At 34.9% G+C, this 20,547-nt stretch overlaps 1 protein-coding gene across 2 annotated transcripts in view; it reads left to right on the plus strand.

Moving 5' to 3' along the window:
- Positions 1–20,547, plus strand: part of LOC149800830 (ankyrin repeat family A protein 2-like) — a 44,017-nt gene that overhangs the window by 3,441 nt on the left and 20,029 nt on the right. For both annotated transcript variants that reach the window (XM_089954834.1, XM_089954833.1), the window contains exons 2-5: positions 586–800; positions 4,298–4,362; positions 10,665–10,728; positions 14,154–14,219. In XM_089954834.1, the coding sequence (XP_089810960.1) occupies positions 596–800; positions 4,298–4,362; positions 10,665–10,728; positions 14,154–14,219 (400 nt within the window). In that variant the 5' untranslated portion in view covers positions 586–595. The remainder of the gene's footprint in view (positions 1–585; positions 801–4,297; positions 4,363–10,664; positions 10,729–14,153; positions 14,220–20,547) is intronic.

Consider the following 20,547-nt stretch of genomic DNA (forward strand, 5'->3'; position numbering starts at 1 on the left):
GTTAAGCTCTTGCATTTAGTTCCTTTTCTTTGGCAGTGTTGTATATATAGTCATGAAGTTTGATAGGATTCTAGGTCACATTATCCTAGCTTTCACTCTCCAATGATTAGATTGTATTTTAATCAGGGTTGCCTATGCAGTCATAAAATATGGTTGTTTCTATTTTGTAGTGCTCTACGCACAGCAGATGTTTGAAACGGTGACCTGTTTTTCATGCTATAGTGACATTTTAAGGTTTTTTGGATTATGTCACAATGGAACAGGCAACATATAATATTCCATGAACTTCTGGTTAATTTACTTGTATTTTGTCTTCCACATAATTAAAACAAATTAAAGCATAAGTGAGTAATTTACAATAACTTAAGTCATGTAAAAATTATATGCAAGATGTTAGCTTGATGCAGTAGTAAATATGTTTTTTATATTTGTACCTATACAAATTTCTTGTATCCAGTACCTAACCTTTAGCTATTCTACTGGAGGTGGAAAACCGTCAATGTAATGGCAATGTACCATGTTATACAACAATTTATTGTACATGTATTACACATTTAGGAATGTGGTCATAATTTCTATTTTCAGGCATTAAGTCATGGAGTCAAAAGAGGAAACTGTGAGCCCACCCAAATCGAAATGTGCCAAGGCAGGGAAAGAAGGCAATGGAAAGAAGCTGTCTCCAGACAGGTCTAGAAGGATGATGTCCCCACTAAAGAAATTCAGCTCTCTAAGGCTTGTGTCTCCAATTGACATTGACCAGGAGCAGAATGATTTGGAGGTGGCTTCAGTCCTGGCTGAAGGTATGATGAAAATTCATAGTTCAAAGAAACAATTTTGAGATCTTCCCTTGGACATCCCAGGTGGTAAGCTAGTTTTAGGATGCTAGTTCAGGGCAGAACAAAATTTTTTTTTTAACCACTAGTCCAGGACAAGTGGTTTCAGAAAATTCACTAGTCCCACCTTTCTCTTCACTAATCCCACCTTACTCTTCACTAGTCCCACCTTACTTTTCACTGGTCCCAAAATGGTAATCACTTGCTGAGATTTGATGAGACGTATGTACTTAATCCATAGAAAAAAAAAAAAAAAAAATAATATACAACATAATTATTTCTTAAAAAAATTTAATTTTTCAAAAACATTGGTTGTTATACATTTGGCTTCTTGAGGTTGATGTATATATATTTTAGCTGATGGATTTGAAAATATGTCCATGTATATGTCTGCCACCTGTACCAGCACTAAGCCAGCAGTTGATAGCTCTGTCTGGGTTAAAGTCCTCAAGCTCTGGTCCATTTCCAGAAATGTTCATTAGCATTTGTAAACTCTTTTGTTTTAAGGAATTCCTTAAAGAAGTCTTGATTAAGTTCATTGAACTAAATCCTCGTTCACACTCAGAAATAACTACCGCACACTCAGTATCCATCTTACGTTTTATCCCTCCATTTTCAAACAAATTTACCTTCACCGAATTGCCGTTATTACCTTCCTTGCGAAAATAATTTAGCAAACTCATTTTATCCACAGAGTAACTATCAGCATGCTTGACAACTACTTCTAAAGTGATCATAACATCAATTTTCTCTTTTAAATACGAACTGAAACAGCTCATTAATTAGCGTAATTGTTTCGCTTCAAACACAATATCGCACGTGGAAGTTAATCATCTGTATAATCAATTATAAATTAAAGAATCATTGCTGTCATTTAATCAGTTCATAAAGGAAACCAACGCTGATGTCGGTAAAGTACCTTTCATTAATTTAATTCCACTGACTCGCTGGATTAAAATATTAGTGAGCCGTTCATTATGATCCAGATTGAGTAAACTCATTGCAACAAAACAGCTTACAACACTGCTAATTGATCATACTGGCTTTCTTTTGTTTGACGTGTTTTGATTTGCCAATAATTTGGTCACTTAGCCCAATATGCAGTCATGCGGTAACAGGATGTAAATGTATACACAAAGAGGGGTAGAATCAAGTATTCAGTACGCCCGGAGGGCATGATTGGCCAAATAAAGGTAGATATAGTGATTAAAGCATGAAAAGAAGGACTAGCCCGACTCTTTTTAAAAAGCACTTTTCCCGGACTAGCGACTTGGAAAATTTTACTTGTCCAACTTCAAAAATGACTAGTCAGGGACGTCGGGCTATGGGATTTGCTCAGCCCTGTTGTTGTTCATTTTGATTGGACATTACTGTATCTAGGATGACTTTTTTACTTATAGTTTCAGTGAGGGACTGATGGTGGTCAGAATAGGTACTCCAATGTGGGCTTATTGGCTGGTAAAATGCATACCCAAAAGTTGATTTGTACTCATCTTCAACTTCTTCTATCTAATCTCTCACATGACACTGAAGAATAAAACTATCTCAGTGAATTTTTCTATCCTTCTATCATCCTGCAAATAAAATGAAAAGACACTGTTAGTTATTTTGCAAGAATATTTGGATATAGCTGACCTGAATGGCCAAAAGCATCATGTTCTAAATTTGTACAACCTATGCCCCACATCCAATTGCTTTGAGAAAGATAGGCTTCAGTATAACTCAGTCAAATGTATACAGAGCTAAAAGAGAAATTGTAGTACTTTCTTTTCTTACAAAAAAATACAGAAAAAATAGAAAAGGATCCGTTGTAGTTTGCTTTGAAAATTTGTTGTCATAATAAACATTGGAAAGATGACATTCATTCTCATGTGTTCACTTAAAATAACAAATAAAATGTGTTCTTTTAAGAGCTTTTAATTTGAAAAGAAGAAAACCCATGGCTACCTGACAGAATTGAAATGTGTGTTTGATTTTAATAAATAAAACTTATATGAGCTCTGAAATCAGACATCAAAATTGGACTAAAATATATATATTTTTTTGCACTTGAGCTTGTATTGTTTGAAATGCATATTTTTTATTATAGAAAAGACTTACCTTATACTTCCTCTTCATTATCATTATTTACATTTGTTTATATCTTCTCTGTTGTGAATTTATCATGATAGATCACATCTATTGTTGTATTTCTATCTCTGTTCATCCATCACTTGAATTCATCAACACCATTTGAGGGAAAGTTATTATATTTTTTTTACAGTGTTGTGGGAAGAAGACAGTAAAGATTAAGGTCCAGTATGAAGCCATCAAAGGGAGGGACTAGCAGTGTTGGGGGTCAAAAGTCATATAGATAATATAGACTCTGACTGGTAACCTAATCTCCGTCTGTACTAATTGAGGGAAGGTGAACATATTTGGCATTATGGTAACAGAGATTTTGGAACTTGAGTACACCTCAGGGGCTGGGATTGGGTTATTGTCCAAGGTCACATATTCATATTAATATGGACTCTTGCTAGCAATGTCAATGCTATCTACACTGACTGAGGAGAGTGACTCAGCTTTATTTGATGTTTAGGAGAATGGATGGGTGACAGTGAAGTTTTCAATCAGGATTTCAGCTTGGTGTATGGGTTGCAGAGAGCCAAAAATAATAAATGTTTGGATATTTGTGATGGCTTTCATCATTTATAATTTACTTTCCTTTCATTGCTTAAATATTATTGGACAGTGGTGTCACAGTCATATGAATCAGTCATTCTGTTACATTGGGGTAGTTGTTATTATTGCAAGGTTTGTTTGTCGTCAGAGGGAGAAAATAACTCAATGTTATATAATTTAAGATGGGTATGTGGATGATACTTTTCACAAGGTAGCCTCTGTCTGATTTTAAAATAACAAATACATTGATAATAATATCAATGTTATCCATTTTTGTGCATCAGGAAAAAAATAAAATTGCCTTCAGTTCCTAATTTCCTCAATATATACCTTGGACAGAAGTTGAAGTTAGAGCAAAAACATTTTCTATTTATACCAAGATGCTTGATATATCTTGATCCCAATGTTACAAAACCTTTTACTCTGATGCCAAAATACTTGAAATGTTTTTCCCAGCATGACAAAACATTTTACATTGATGTCAAAATACTTGAGATACATTGATCCCAGTGTGACAAAATCTTTTACATTGATGTCAAAATACTTGAGATATATTGATCCCAGTGTGACAAAATCTTTTACATTGATGCCAAGGTGCTTGAGATACCTTGATCTCAGCCTGACATACCTGAAGATTGGTAACCCAAGAGTAAATTTGTAAGTGAAGTCACAGTAGATGTAAAGATAGATATGCAGGCATATACAATAGATAGATCGATAGATAAATAGATAGAAAGATGAACAGATAGAAGTTTGTTGAAATATTGGTATTAATCATTATAATCTCTGTCTTAAATCAGGGGGTTCAAGGGATCCATTTAGTGTGTCTCCAGTGAAAGGGAGAAGACATGAAACTCCTGTTAGGGTAAGTATAGTATACTTTATTCAGTTAGGCCAGCATCCCATATAAAATACGATACTAGTAAATATAGTGTGTGCCATGGTATATAGAAATTAAATGTGGTGTTCAGTATGTGTATACATACATAATTTCCTATAAATAGTCAGTGCATAATATTATAAAGGTGTTACTACCAGTAAGTGTATCATTCACCATTCATATGAGTTATTTGAGATTGTCTAAGATGAAAAGCAAAATTAATGTAGTAAGGAAGGATTATTATTACTGTAATATATTACTATGACTTGTATGGGATATAAAAAAATGTCTTCAAACAGATAGAGATAATAAACTTCATAAACATATTTCTTTCTTACATAGCGATAAGCTGGAGAAACACAAACAAAACTGAATTCTTTATTTTCTGGCATAATTCACTATATGTACTATTTCTCTTAATCTTGCTATGCCTACCTGTCTCTATTTTTTGCATATGTGCTGAGCACTTAATCTTAGTAAGTATCTTTCTATAAAAAGACTTGTAATCCAGATGTTGGATATTTTTCCAGTTCTAATTCAGTCATTTACAAGTTATAATACACACATTTATGTGAATTGTTAATATCACACACACAAACACACAACTCCCCACCCCCACCCAATCAGCAAGAGAAGAAAGCATGTTTATGTAATATCCAAACAGAATCCAACAGTAACAGGTTTGTTAGCAAGAAACATATCATAGGACCTTATAACCCAAACCAGAGCAGATTGGATCTTTTAATGCCTTGACAGGGTCCCTAGCCCTGGGATCAGGCAACATTTTGTACATAGTAAAGGGCATCAGCTGGTAATCAAGCTTTTAAGGCCTTGACAGAGTCCCAATCCCTAGGTTCAGGTGACATTTTGTACATAGTAAAGGGCATCAGCTGGTAAGCAAGCTTTTAAGGCCTTGACAGAGTCCCAAGCCCTAGGTTCAGGTGACATTTTGTACATAGTAAAGGGCATCAGCTGGTAAGCAAGCTTTTAATGCCTTGACAGAGTCCCAAGCCCTAGGTTCAGGTGACATTTTGTACATAGTAAAGGGCATCAGCTGGTAATCAAGCTTTTAAGGCCTTGACAGAGTCCCAAGCCCTAGGTTCAGGTAAGCAATAAGGGTGAGTATTGCCAGGAAAAAAAAAATGTTTTGCAATATATTGCAATATGGCATGTCTGTATTGCGATATGTATCAAATACATATTGGTCATTGATAGCATTTATGACTTGAATGTTGATTTTGCATATTTTGTACTGAAATAATGAGCAATTTCCTTGCATTTAATACAATATGAAGAAGAAAATGAAACCATCTTGCTTTTAATTCCACCAAAACACCCAGTAACTGTAATAATCACATCACTTGTTTAGAAACCAATAAATATATCAACATGTGAAAACTTCTACAAGCATGAAACAAAAATAATGGAAAAAACGTTATATAATTATTTTGCCTGATTAGAAAGTCTTCAAATCAAAATGGTCTAAAGATTCATTTCTTGCAGTACAATCATGACAAGGGATAAACACAAGAAAAACTACACATAATCACAAATTATCACATTGATAAATATCCTGCTTTGATTAGAAAAATGAATAATGTAGTAAATTAATAATATCAGTTATTCCCAACCTTTCCTGGTTTGAACCTGAGAGACTAATTACTTAGCAGGCAGCAGAAATAAAATCACAGAAGAACCTAATTTGGCTGACTAGAAACAGTATTTTTTTGACTATCAAAATTAAACTAATAATTTGATAACTGATGTAATCCCTTGTTTTCATCTATAACTTGGCAACACTGTCAAACTATAAATTTCTCCAATAAAAGAAAGAACACAAAATATTTAATGTGACTAGATAAAACAAAGTCTTTTACAACTAAGCAAAATTGGAAGATGTCAGCTTATTTAGCTGTGTTTGAAACAAAGGATTAGCAATTAACATTTTTCTAGAGAAACTTGTTTATGTGTCCTAGCCCTCTTAAGTGAATCTATCAAAGTCCAGAGTTCATTATGTTTACAATGGAGACATTAAGTTATAGTCGTGTTCTTCTTCAGAAATAGTATCATATCAACATTCTATGCCCTGATTGCTGCTCTTTGGCTTGAAACAATATTTCCTTCAGTACTGAAGACTCTGTCAGAAGGGACAGATATTAACAATATCTCCTTCAGCACTGAAGACTCTTTCAGAAGGGACGTATGTTGCTGGTATGCAGAGCAACTCTCTTGCATAACTGGATAATACAGGAAATTGATGTTGATGATCTCGACACCATTGTAATAAGTTCTGGGCAAGAGGAATGGACTCCTGATCCTTGTAGCTCGAAATTTCTTCAGTTACTTTTTCAAGAAGAGTCTTAGTATTTTTCTCCACTTTCACAATATATATATATATCATTATTATCTCCAGAAATGGAAGAAAGACCTGCATTAGTTATCTTTGGAGAAAAAGAACTTTCATCTGTTAGAGCAATGCAATTATCAGCAAGATGTAGATAAGACAGAAACAGGGTCAACTTTAGCTAATGTGGATGAGTCAGAAGCATCTTCTTCTGTCTTAATTCTTTTCATTTGGTGAAATGTAGTTGTGCTGATATCATCAGCTGATAATTCAGGAAGAGGTGGAACATCAGTAGCTGAATCCTGTTGGCATGATACCTGTTTAACTTTCGTTGGCAGATCCTGTTCATAAGAAGTGGATGCAGCCAGAGCCAAGTGGTTGAAGACTTCAAACCGACTGTTGTTAGTCAGAAAAGGAAGGTTTTTGAACCTGGGGTCAAGAGCAGTTGCTATCTGGTGGAAATCATTGTTTCCTTCATATCTGGTCGAAAGATCATTCACAATAGTTGCTTTCATGTATTTCACCATTGTTGAATCATGATCAGACAGTGCCATAAGTGTAGTCAACAGTTGATTCTGCAGTGGAAGAATGTTGAATATGGTGGGTGTTTCTTCTGTGCACAACACTGTTGTGATTGTCCGTAGTGGTTTTAAACATGTCAGTAATTCTTCAGCATTACTAATAGCAGTTTCCTACAAGGTATTTGCATCTTTGTTTACACCTCTCCAATGGCCTAGTTGTTAAAGCGTCCGCCTCAGAAGCAGGAGGTCATGGGTTCGAAATGCGACTGATTCATAACAAAGACTTACAAAATGGTACTAACAGCTGCCTCGCTAGGCACTCAGCATTAAGAGGTTAGTGTTAGGACTGGTCAGCCTGGTGTCAGGATAATGTGACTGGATGGGACATCATGCTACATGTCTGTGGCATGATGCCCCAGTGCTAGACATCACTATAAACTGTCACATTGCAGACATCATAGCAATATGACTGAATGTTTTTTAGAGTTTCATTAAAAATTCTAATCACAAACACACACACACTCTTTGTTCACACTGTGCACCTCTATGCTGGTTAGGGCAGCATATACAGCTGTTCATAGTTCCAAAAACCTTTCAGTCATGTCAGCTGTTCTCAGAGTTTCATTGGGTACAAACATCATGAATTAGCTTGTGTTTTAGTAAATTTAGGAGCTCAGTTTTGTCTCCTGCAGCAACTGCACTGCGGTGAAAAAAGCTGACAATTTTTCTGATCCTGCCAAGAAGTCTACCAACATCATTGATTTTCAGGCCTTTCTGGGCAGCTGAATTTAAAGTGTGTGCATAGCAACCAATATGTGGGTTACATTCTGCTTCTGATGCTGCGACAGCCAAGTTTGAAGCATTGTCAGTTACTATTGGAGGATTGGATGGAATTTCCCATTCATGAACAGCTGACAACAAAACCGCAGCGATATTTCCACCTGTGTGACTCTCAGGTAGAGCCTGTCTTTGTAGCACATAACTCTCAAGAGAAATAAAAGATGCACTGTTACTGTAACATGATTCCTTTGCTCTGGAAGTCCAACTGTCATTTGTTAATGCAACTTTATATGCTAAGTGGAAGCACGTTTTTATGTCTTCCTTGACTTGTAAATACATCTCTGGGATAATTTTCTCAGAGAAGGCCTGTCTAAATGGCACAACATACCATGGATCAAGCACCGATGCCATGTTTAGAAATCTTTTATTTGATACAACACTGTACGGCTGCAAATCATGAACGATGAAACTAACAATGGCATAAGTGATAGCTGTGGACCTTGGTGATGAAGATTTGTATTTAGTCTGTGCACCTAGCATATCCACAATCTTTGGTTGTCGATAGGAAACAATACATACACTTTTAATGGAACCGTCGGCTATTGCATAAGAGGTTTTGTCACTCTGTTGCACAGTACTTATGGAAAGTACAGATGGATGATGATGCTGTAAATGAGTCGAGAGGTTTATCGTACCACCTGCATGCTTGATTTCAGTTTTGCACAAATGACACACAGTGACAGTTTTGTCAATTGTATTTGAGCTAAACTCCCTTTTTAGGGAAAACTTATTCCAAACAGAACTCTTCGCTGTTGGGTTCTTCGCTAATTCATACACAGAAGCCACCATTTTGGTAATGACATTAAGCCTAAGAAAGACATTGGTGTGCACAATGCTATTTCGCTAATGTTGGTGAAAAAACAAAAACATTATACCGGTATTACTATACTCATATTGCAGTATACGGTTTCTGACATTTTGTATTGCAGTTTACCAGTAAATTGGTATATCATTACACCCTTAGTAAGCAAGCTTTTGACGCCTTGACAGGGTCCCAAGCCCTGGGTTCAGGTCATATTTTGTACATAGTAAAGGGCGTCAGCTGGTAAGCAAGCTTTCAAAAATATTATTATTCACTAAACGTTACCTAATTTCACATGCAGATGTCTTAGGAGTGTTTCAAGGTACAAGCAGGCTATGGTTACCATGACTTAGTTTTCAAGTTTACAGTTTATCATCTCACCTCTGTCTGCATGGGTTCGAGTCTAGGATTGGCTAATGTGGGTATGTGAGAAAGCTTGCCAGTAGCTTCTCATGGGTCGGTGGTTCTTCCTGGGGTTTTCCCATGTTCTTCCTCCACCATTAATACTGGCCGCCATGCATAGCCTATCGTGTGCTGAAAAATGGCATTAAACCCTACATCAAAATACAGTTTATCAAAAATATGTCTAGCACACTGAAACCATGAGCAAGATAACTGAGGAACTATTGAATCAAACCAGATCTCATTGTATAGACACATGCCACTGAGAGGATCCGAAGACCCAGCTGGACTTTGGTGACCTTGAATAACTGTACCAAGGTTGCATAATATTTTCTGACCTAGAATATACCATCAGCTTCAGAGTAAAATATCTCAATTATTACCATGTTAAACTGTAAAACTCTGATATATAAATGCCTTCAGGCATTCTGAAATTGGGTTAAGATTCTGCATACCTTGAACCAGTTGACATTTATTGTCTTGAATTGAACATTAACTTGCAAGCAAAATGTATGCCCTTTGACCATGAAAAATGGGCAGTTTCTTTGTTACATTACTAACACAGTTGCGTTTTGTACAACAGATTAATGCAGGCTTTCCTTTCCTTTGACATCCTTGACCATATTATTAATGTTCATTGATGAAGTTTATGCAAAATCGGGGTGCTGGTTGGTAAAGTTGTTTTTGCATTTAAAGACAGTTATCTTCTAGTCAGCATTGGCCTGTCCACCCCATAACTGTTGGAGCTGATGCTATATTTACTCAGTCCCTTATTAGACTCCAAACTGTTCTGCAGTTTGACGTTGATGAGATCCTGACTGATTTTAATTGTCAGCATTTTGCATCATAGTATAATGGAGTTATTGCCCCTGGTTGTCAAACCCATTCACATTTGTTCCTGCACAGTAATTCCATTAATTTTAATATGATATTGATAAGTCAGAGCTGTGTTGTCAGCATTTTTTTCATAATACAAGGTCTATTCTAGGTTGCACAGTCCTAGGATTCATGCTTGTTTCTAAACAAATGCATCTAAATAACATCCTAATACTGCACACAAATTATGTATTAATTAAATCCCTCCTATACTCAGAAAATTCTCCCCTTGTTCATATGTAAGGATAATTCTGTCCAGTGTCACATGTAGGGGAACCTACCCCATTTGTCAAATGTAGGGGGACTTCCCCGTCCAACATTTTCATTTTTGGAGGAGACCCTGGCAGTATACAAAGTGAACATTGTTAACATTTCAGTGAAACATTTCTCCAAATTACACTTGTCTGATGGATCCTCAGAAGTGTGCACTCATTGAAATTTAATATTGAACAACAGTCTATAGTTTGTGAATCATGTATTAATAAGAAAAATTATTTTTCAGCCAACAACAGTCATGACTAACCTACAAAGAGGAAATATCCTGACCATCACTCCTATATGTCCTAGTAAGTTGTATATGAATTAATGCTTACAATATGTTCTGATTTAAAAATCAATAATTGGTTCATCATAATTGATCAACCATTGATTTTACTTGGTTGGAGACAGTTTCTGTATTTTTATATGGACAATGCCAGTTTTGCATACTTGGTAAAAATACGTTTTTATATCATATTAAACTGAATGGTTTACTGCCACATGTGTTGCCTGAAGGAGTTTCATTAAGAAAGAAAATAGCAAGAGAAGTTGAACAGTTACCAGGGAATTCAAAGAGCAGTATCCCATATGTGGGGCATTGGATGACAGGCATATTAAGCTTCTGAAAGGTGCAGATTTGTTAGGTCAAATTAGACTGCCTCTTCTTGAGGGAGAAATTTGAAATTTGTTAACAATTTTCTTTGATTGTGGAATTTCTTTGATAACAATACTTTATCATGGAATTTTGCATAGATAATTTTGATAATTCTTGGGGTTTTTCCTCATGGTCTGATGGGTCCCATCCTTTTAAGAAAGAAAATTTCATGCAGAAACAATGGGTTTATGGATGATGATATGTAACCATTCCAGTCATTTGAATGATACTGACATAGAAGCATTTCAGTTGGTATTGGAATATGGAACTGTTTCTGTTGGTTTAGGATGTTGATAGGGAATAATCCCAGTCTGTTTAAGGATATATATGTGGAACCATTCCAGTTGCTTTAAAGAAATTGATAGGGAACCATTCCAATCCATTTAAGGATATTGATAGGGAACCATTCAAATTAGTTTAAGAATATTGATAGGGAACCATTCCAGTTGGCTTAAGGATACTGATATGGAGCTATTCCATTAAATTCATCTTTATTTGAGTGAATTGAATATTTATTAGCTACTTGACTGATTAAAAAATAATACTTAAAAACGTTATGAAAGAAACATGAAAATGCATAGTTTCCAGGTGTTAAAATAATAAGGAAAATAAGCAGATCTGACATCTTAGAATAATACAATAACTAAAATCAACAATACAGATAACTTAAGAAGATGAGAGAAAATCTCAGCATTGTCTGTGCATTGTACCAGGATTGGACACAGGACACACAATTTTGAAAATTCCATTTAAATTTTAAAAAATCACAAAAAATGATTTAATCTGTACTGGCATAATTTAGCCAAATATTGATTGGTGCAAATTTTCGAGAATCAAGCACGCTATATTTCCAAGAAATGTTGAAAGTCCCCATTTTGTACATGTATTGTGTTTTTGACTGGTGAACTATATCATTGGTTTTTGTGTTGCTGTTGTTGACTAGGGAAATGTATCATTGGTTTCTGTGTTGCTGTTGTTGACTGGTGAACTGTAATCATTGGTTTATGTGTTGCTGTTGTTGACTGGTGAATTATATCATTGGTTTCTGTGTTGCTGTTGTTGACTTGTGAACACTATCATTGGTTTCTGTGTTTGAGGCTATTTTTTAGAGAGGGTTGCAAAACTTAGGGTATTATTGCTTTATTCATTCTATTCTTATTTGATGCTGTTTGCTTATCAATGTAAACCCAGGCATAATCAAGTGGTTGCTTTTTCCAACTCTGTTGACAACCATATTTGATAAAGGTAGCTGACAAACACCAGTTTAAATTGATCTAGTGGTTGAGTTTCTTGAATGAAACGAATATGTCTAGTCACATTGGACTGGATTTTATAGTTGCTTGTACCATCTTTCTGCAGTGGACAAAAGTTTTTGTGTACATATTCAATTTTTATATTTAAGAAAGACTTTCAAATCACTCTCTACTCGATTTTTCTTTCATTCCAGTATATATTGTGCATGGTGACATGAATTGACTCATAAAAGAAACTTATTGCATTCATATTTTAGATTCTTTGTATCCTAATGGCCTTAATACCAATGTACTATATAAAAATGTATACCTTTTTATAAAAAAATTGTTAACAGTATAATTATATGTATGACTTTGTCTCTGTTTTTATATTCTTTCATATATTAAGATAATTATGATCACTTTGCATGACCTTTTTAAATGCACACATCCTAACCTCATCTGATTAGGTAAGGTTCAAATTTGAAAAATGTGTCATAAATGTGTCCTAACTTTAGACATTCTTTCCTGATGCACTTTTGAGAGGTTTCTAACATTGACCTTCTCAACTTTGCTCTATAATACTGTACCCTATAATACTGTACATTACAACACTTCAGTCTATAATACTGTACTTTATAATACTTCAGTCTATAATACTGTACTCTATAATACTGTACTCAGTAATGCTTCACTCTATAATACAGTACTCTATCATTTTGTATTCTACATATACTTAAGTCTGTAATATTGTAGTTCATAATCCTTCACTCTATAATACTGTTCTCCATCATACTTTATAATACTTCACTCTATAATACTGTTCTGCGTAACTCTATCATACTTTATAATACTTTGCTCTATATTGCTGCATTCTGTAGTACTGCACTCTACAGTAATGTTCTTCCTAAAAATGTACTCGATAATACTGTACTATGTACTCTATAATACTGTTCTCACTAAAACTATCCATAATACTGTACATTTGCTGGAACTATTACATATTATACATAAGTTTCAGTAAATTACAGATTTGTTTCTAAGCCAATTTAAGAAAAGAGATTTACTTTATAATACAAGTCACAACATGTGTGTTGTACTCACATTTTATGTCCATGTTCGTTGTATTAGGTCAAACATTAAGCAAAATATTTGACATGTTGATTATCACTGGTATAAATCGTGTATTACATCTGTAAGTATCTGCTTGTGTAGCAGAGTACTCTTAAGAAAGGACAGATGCATGCAGTCATCCAAGTTATGGGTAGGAAATATTCACTTGTCATTTATCAATACAGCCTTCATTTTTAAGTTCACTTCAGCTTTCTTCATTGAAATAGTGACTCTGTAAGAGGATGGCCATGTATAACGGGAAAAATATTGTAAAATGTACTAGCAGTGACTATATAAGATAGATTCCTTGTGTGAAGGGGAGAAATGATACAAAGTACCAATAGTGACTGTAAGAGGAATGGCCTTGTGTGAAGGGGAAACGAATTAAATTGCATTAATTTGATGCAGGTTGAGAAGACCTTCTCTTATTTTCTTAAAAAATATAAAATATAGCTTCTTTTGAGATGGGTCTCACAAAATTATGACCACTGTATTTAAGATATAGTTTTTTTAGAAAGGTCCCAGAAGATGATGACCAATGTATTTTTGTGTGGAATATGATAGTATGAGTACTTCAGAAAGCAGTGTTGAATTTCTGACATTCTTTTAACAGTTTTTTATTCAACAAGTCATTATTAATATTGTATGGAATTTACATAATCATCTTTTTAGATCTAGACTTAGAAATTCATTTTGAAACCTTGCTAATATTAACCCATCATTCCATTTTCAGACTTGACTCTGCACCAGATGGCAGCGCAAGGGGAGCTCGTGATGCTGAAGCAGGAACTAACTGAAGGTTGAAAATTTAAACTTGATATTGGAAACAGTTTACCTGATTACTAAGTGACAATGATGGAATATTTTGATGGAGGTTTTCAGTGAAAATAAATATTATAGCAGAAGAATATCGTTGGTTTACATACATTTAGTTTGAGCATGTTGGATTGCTCAAATATACTTTTAAAGACCAACCAAAGAGTTTACATTATTATTTAACCCATTCACTTAAACTGCGGATCTCATAAAGTGATATGCAAGGTCTCCTTCATGTTGAAACTACAGATTTCATACTGATCTGCAAGGTATCTTAGGTATTCAAACTACAGATCTCATAAAGTGATATGCAAGGTCTCCTTCATGTTGAAACTACAGATTTCATACTGATCTGCAAGGTATCTTAGGTATTCAAACTACAGATTTCATACTGATCTGCAAGGTATCTTAGGTATTCAAACTACAGATTTCATACTGATCTGCAAGGTATCTTAGGTATTCAAACAACAGATCTCATAAAGTGATATGCAAGGTCCATTTTGTGTTTTCTCATTTTGTAGCCTTCATTAGCTGATGAAAAATTGCTGCCAACCCACTGGTTCCATGTGAGCTAATTTCATGGCACACTAGGGTAAAAAATGTACATCTGGTCAGTTGGAGATACAGGTATACTGGATAAATTTAATCTACAAATTGTATATTTTATGATATTAAAAGAAATAATAGAATCCCCATGAAAAATAAATAGCTGTGGAGTTATATGGATGCCTGAAATCCACTGCATTCTAAAAGAATAAAAGAACTATTGAAAAGGAATTTAACACTATCCAACGAACATGATGTTTCATAAATAGTTGGGTTACAGATTTAGCTTGGAAAGTAGAAAAAGTGTTCTTGCTAAAACCTTGGTAATCCAGTTAACCATTCAGCTACATTCAGCTGATGTGGGTAGATTTGTTCCAGTTCCAGCAATCCACTGCTGAAACTCGTCTTTCCTCAGGACTAATTTCACGAGGAGCTCTATACAGCATGCCACAGCATCATCTTTGGAGGATGGGTCTAGTTCAGATATTGTCTTTGATGATAGGTCAGTGGATGAGGATCCTGATTCTACTTCCAACTGGCCATCAATTGCAGCATCAGATTCTGAAGCACAGACCCTAGAGGAGTTATGTATGGACCTGGATCAGCTGGACAGTCAGCATCATTGTCCTGATCAATAAACACTGGCCTTGTTATGCTCAATTTAATCAATTTAATAAATATGGCCTATAATATAGATATCCTTCATGTTCCACCTTTTATTACATAAATAACTTTACTAAAGGTGGTTATTTAATGTCTTACTGAGGGCTGATCTTCATGTCTCTCTGCATTTACCGTTGAATCATTTCCTACATTTTGTCTTCATGAATGATGAAATGTAGGACCACTTTTTTAAACAGGACCAGTAGATTTTCAGGTTACTGGTCATTTGAGCTCACAGGAATTCATGACTAGCTCCACACACTGCTGGTCTGCAAAGTCCCTTAGGAGTTTAAACTACAGATTTCATAATTTGATCAGCATGGTCTCTTTGGTGTGCAAGCTACAGATCTCAATAACTGATCTGCAGGTTTAGATCTCATAAACTGATTTGCAGCTACAGATCTCATAAACTGATTTGCAGCTACAGTTCTCATAAATTGATTTGCAGCTACAGTTCTCGTAAACTGATTTGCAGCTACAGATCTCATAAACTGATTTGCAGCTACAGATCTCATAAACTGATCTGCAGCTACAGTTCTCATAAATTGATTTGCAGCTACAGTTCTCATAAACTGATTTGCAGCTACAGATCTCATAAACTGATTTGCAGCTTCAGTTCTCATAAATTGATTTGCAGCTACAGATCTCATAAACTGATTTGCAGCTACAGTTCTCATAAATTTATTTGCAGGACAGATCTCGTATACTGATTTGCAGCTACAGATCTCAAACTGATTTGTACAGATCTCATAAACTGATTTGCAGGACAGATCTCGTATACTGATTTGCAGCTACAGATCTCATAAACTGATTTGCAGCTACAGATCTCATAAACTGATTTGAAAGGTCCCTTTGGTGTTCAGGCTATTGAGATTCAATCGTACATGTAAATTATGTATTCTTGTTATTATTTAATTCATTTTTATAAAGCAATTATACAATAGAGCTTGCAAATATGTTAAATATGCCTATACCCAACAAATATGATTGGCAAACAGATGTGTACCATTGATACACTAAGTGAACATATTCTCAGTCAGTCATATTTTGCATAGACATGCCATCTTAATCTTTCTTTTTTTAAAAAATGCTTGTCATTCAGTTCTAATGGAAATACTTTTGCTTACAAATGGTCTGTCCACTTTGCAATAATTATAGGTTACTGCATTTGTATTGGAAAATGTGAACAAATTTTTCGGATGATATAATATACTGCACTTGGGAGTGCAGTATGTCCATCCGACAAAACGAGTTCATATTTTCCCATACAAATGCATTAACCTTTTTATTATATGCTTTTTATTATATGCTCATTTTCTTATTCTACCTTAGGCTTAATTATATAAACAAAAATACACTACAAGAAACAAAGTAACTGAATATATACCATATTCCAAACTAAAAACAGAAGCACAGATTCATCATTACACAACAACAACAGTACTAATGAGCACATAACTCCACCCAGATAAATTTGAACTTAGTTGCATGCTAGACATTACTTTCGAAAGAAAATGGCGTTTTGGTCTACTTAAAATTGAAATTTGTAGTGTTGATGTGAATGAATTTGCATTGCAACAACTTTTCCATTTGATCTGGAATGAATAGATTTTTGTATTTTCATCAATCCTACGAAATTTCATGATTATGGAATGGATTTATCTGTGCCAGTTCTACATGAAGTACCGTATTTACCATGTTTTCAGACAGCGTTTGTTTTTGGACACCGTTTTTTGGGGGGAAATATAATAATTAAATGCCTTGTAAGTTTTTGGACATTGCTTCGCTATAATTTTTTCTACAATTTATGTTTTCTGACACAATCTAGGAAGATCGGCTGCTTCATTTTAATGTAAAATTCGCAGTGTGTTTGCCGTTAATTTAACTGAATCAATACGAAGTTCGCTTTCATTGGTCGCCAGTTATTTAATGTGATCTTGAACTTCCATGAACTAATATAATTTAAAATTTTTAACAAGCTCCTTGGCATATATTCATATTCCCTCAACACTGACTGGAATTTGTAAGTCACGCTGAGTGAGCACCCACTGAGCTATCTTATCATCCATACCTTGTCCATACGAAATGGGTCGTCCACACTTATGCAAATGTTCAAGTTCAGATCTGCAGAAAAGTCAATTTTTATCCAGGTACTCACTGTGGATTTCGGAATCTTGAATTTTTCCGCTGTAGGTCTAATTCCCAGACGTTTTGCATTGTTAACGATATCCTGCTTTTGCTTTAATGTATAATGTTTATAGTGACCACGTACAGAACTGGGTGGAGCACTCTCGGGTTCAAGAAAATCAGACTTGTTGTCTAGAGCAGCTTTCTTCGTAGGCGGTTCTTTTTGTGATGCATCCTCAGAATCATTATTTCGAGATCGCTTCTGTGAATGGCCTACTGGCCACTTTGGAGACGATTTTGGCAAGGGAGAGCCCCTCCACGAACTAGGCAGTGCCTCCTTGCTTGTTGCATAACATGATAAACTTATCCATCAGAATTATTATAGTACTAACAATATTATGTTTCACAATGACAGCTATTCACTATATAAAACTTTTGATAGTGGTGGGTATATTATTTATGCTTTCTGTTTTAATAGCTTGATTTGGCTAAAAAAATATATTTGGTTGTCAGTGTAGACATTGTTACACATGAAACCACTTCAAATAGGTGTGTCAGTTACGGCTTTGATTACAAACCATGATCCCTGCTTTATATCATTAAACAATACATCAGAGAGTTGGTATGGATTAGTAAAATTCATTGGCATTGTGCAACAAAACAAACCCCTTATTCCTGTGGCATTATAGACCAAGGTTTAAACATAGTTATTGTTCTATTGGTGGTAAACCTCTTTGTAGACAATAAATATTGATTGTGGGTGCTAAATGTTTGGTACATCGTGTGCTCTTTTAATGAAATCCATATGGCTGCATTTTATTTCCGAACACACTTGTCAAAGAAATCCCACAAGTTATATTATTAACAATTATCGCCCAGACACCATGAAATCTCCGCCTTGCAATCAAAACAATCTTTGAGCAGTCGATTTTTTCGAGTTGGCAAGTTTTGCTCATTTTGAAGCTACCCTCAGCTAGGTGGAGAAAAAAGAAGGGAGAACCACAACAAATAGATCACCTTTATTTTTTAAAAATACCAACACATTAATCACGCCAACTCATATATTGCAACTTGCTTGTTATTTTTACCCTTCCTAGTTGTGCATACAACACTCATCTCATATAGAGCCTTTCACCCTTGGTGCTTTAAGATTAGCCATCATACATGTACCTGTATTTCTACTCTCGATACTAAAATGTTTCTGTCATAAATATCTTAAGAATTATAATTCCAAAATCTTTTTATTTAGTTTGTATTAATATCATAATTACACAGAAATAAAGCTTGTGTGCGTTTGTAATGTAGATTTTAATGATCACTGATTAGCAGAGGGTTAAACTGTGGATTGCAATATTAAAAAAAATAAAATGGCTGTTCTTTTGAAAAATACGCACACAATCGTGGCTCTAATACATGTATGGCTGTGTTTTCTGGTGGATGGACATGTATCAAATAGACAAAATAGGCAAGTAATGCCTGTTTTTCATTCATTATCCTTTCCGTGGTGCTAGACAAATTACTTGTTTTACTTCATGGCAGCACGTCGTCATGTGAGCTAATGGTAACTTCGTTACAGACATGGGGGGGGCGGAATAAATCTATCTTCACCTGTATGTTTTCAGACACCTAATTAAAGAATTTAATATGTATTCGGATGACCAAAAATTATTTGTTGCAGTACAAAAACATACGGTACATCAGATTTCAACAGCGTGTTGACATCTGCAAGTGTGTTTCTGTTGTCATTGAATGTTTGAAATCATAATGTGGGAAAAATATGAAGTCTTTCAATTGCAATTATCAAAAAGACACTATGGAATATAATGTTATTTCATTTTGAGTGCAGTAGGGAGGATGTAATTGCACTTGGAATATAGTCGAAATTACAGTAAAATTTCAAAATGTGTAATCAAGCTTGAGAACCCATGACGTAGCTCATGTAACTCGGATTTGCAGAACTAAGAAAGTATATTTTGAGGAAATTCAGGATGTAAAATTAAGTATATTTTTTGCCATTCTTATTACCAGCTAAAGAAGACAGTTTATGCCTTGTCACTTGCATGTTATTTGTAAGGACCCTGTCTGGCATCTATAGCTAGCCTAAATCCAAAACATTGTATCAGAAAAGTTTACGCGGAATGTGGCAAAGCAGCTTGTATGTGGCAGTCTACAAAACATCTGCTTTAGTTTATTCGGTTGGTTTACTTCTTCCACAGACAATTAAAATAAATCAAAACTGCTGGCATCTGTGTCCATTGTTTGTTTACAATAGAAAGTAGTTCCTTTATTCACATGAGTTTAATATGAATTGCATGCAAGTTCAATATCATAAAATACTGCACAATTCTGACAATGTAAGGTTGACAGAGAAAAAAATGAGCATATAATGAAATATGATTACTGTGAAAAAAAATAACCTTTCTGTTTTCTGTCTCTCAAACTATCTAGAGCTCATTGTTTTTTTTCTTTCTCGTTGTAAGAAGTGAACAAGACTTAGGCATCAATTTGTTAACAATGACAACATTGCTTCTCACCAAGTCTTAGACATCACTTAGTTAACACTGACAACAACATTTGCATCTCACCAAGACTTTGGCATCACTTTGTTAACACTGATGACACCATTTGCATCTCACTAGATTCAGTTCTGAATTGATCTGTGGGATAAAGGATTCCTGGGATTTTCTATGGAGCTAATACCAGTTTGATTTAATCTGTGGAATTAAGTTTTCTTTGGCATTTCTGTCTATGGAGCAAATACCAGCCTATGGAGATAATACCAGGTTGTAATTTTTGCCTTTGACAAAGATGCCACAGACTATATCACATTCAGTGTATGACATTTCATGCAGTGCAGAGTTGGACAAACTCTTTAGTGATGTTTTGGTCAAATGCATTGTTCAGCTTCAAATAAATGTATGCTGCTTTATTCAGATGTGATATATCTACTCCTTTCGTTACCTAGCCAAAAAATG

Source organism: Sinohyriopsis cumingii, chromosome 4 (assembly GCF_028554795.1).
Source record: "Sinohyriopsis cumingii isolate HCF-2022 chromosome 4, ASM2855479v2, whole genome shotgun sequence".
Classification (NCBI taxonomy): Eukaryota; Metazoa; Mollusca; class Bivalvia; order Unionida; family Unionidae; genus Sinohyriopsis; species Sinohyriopsis cumingii.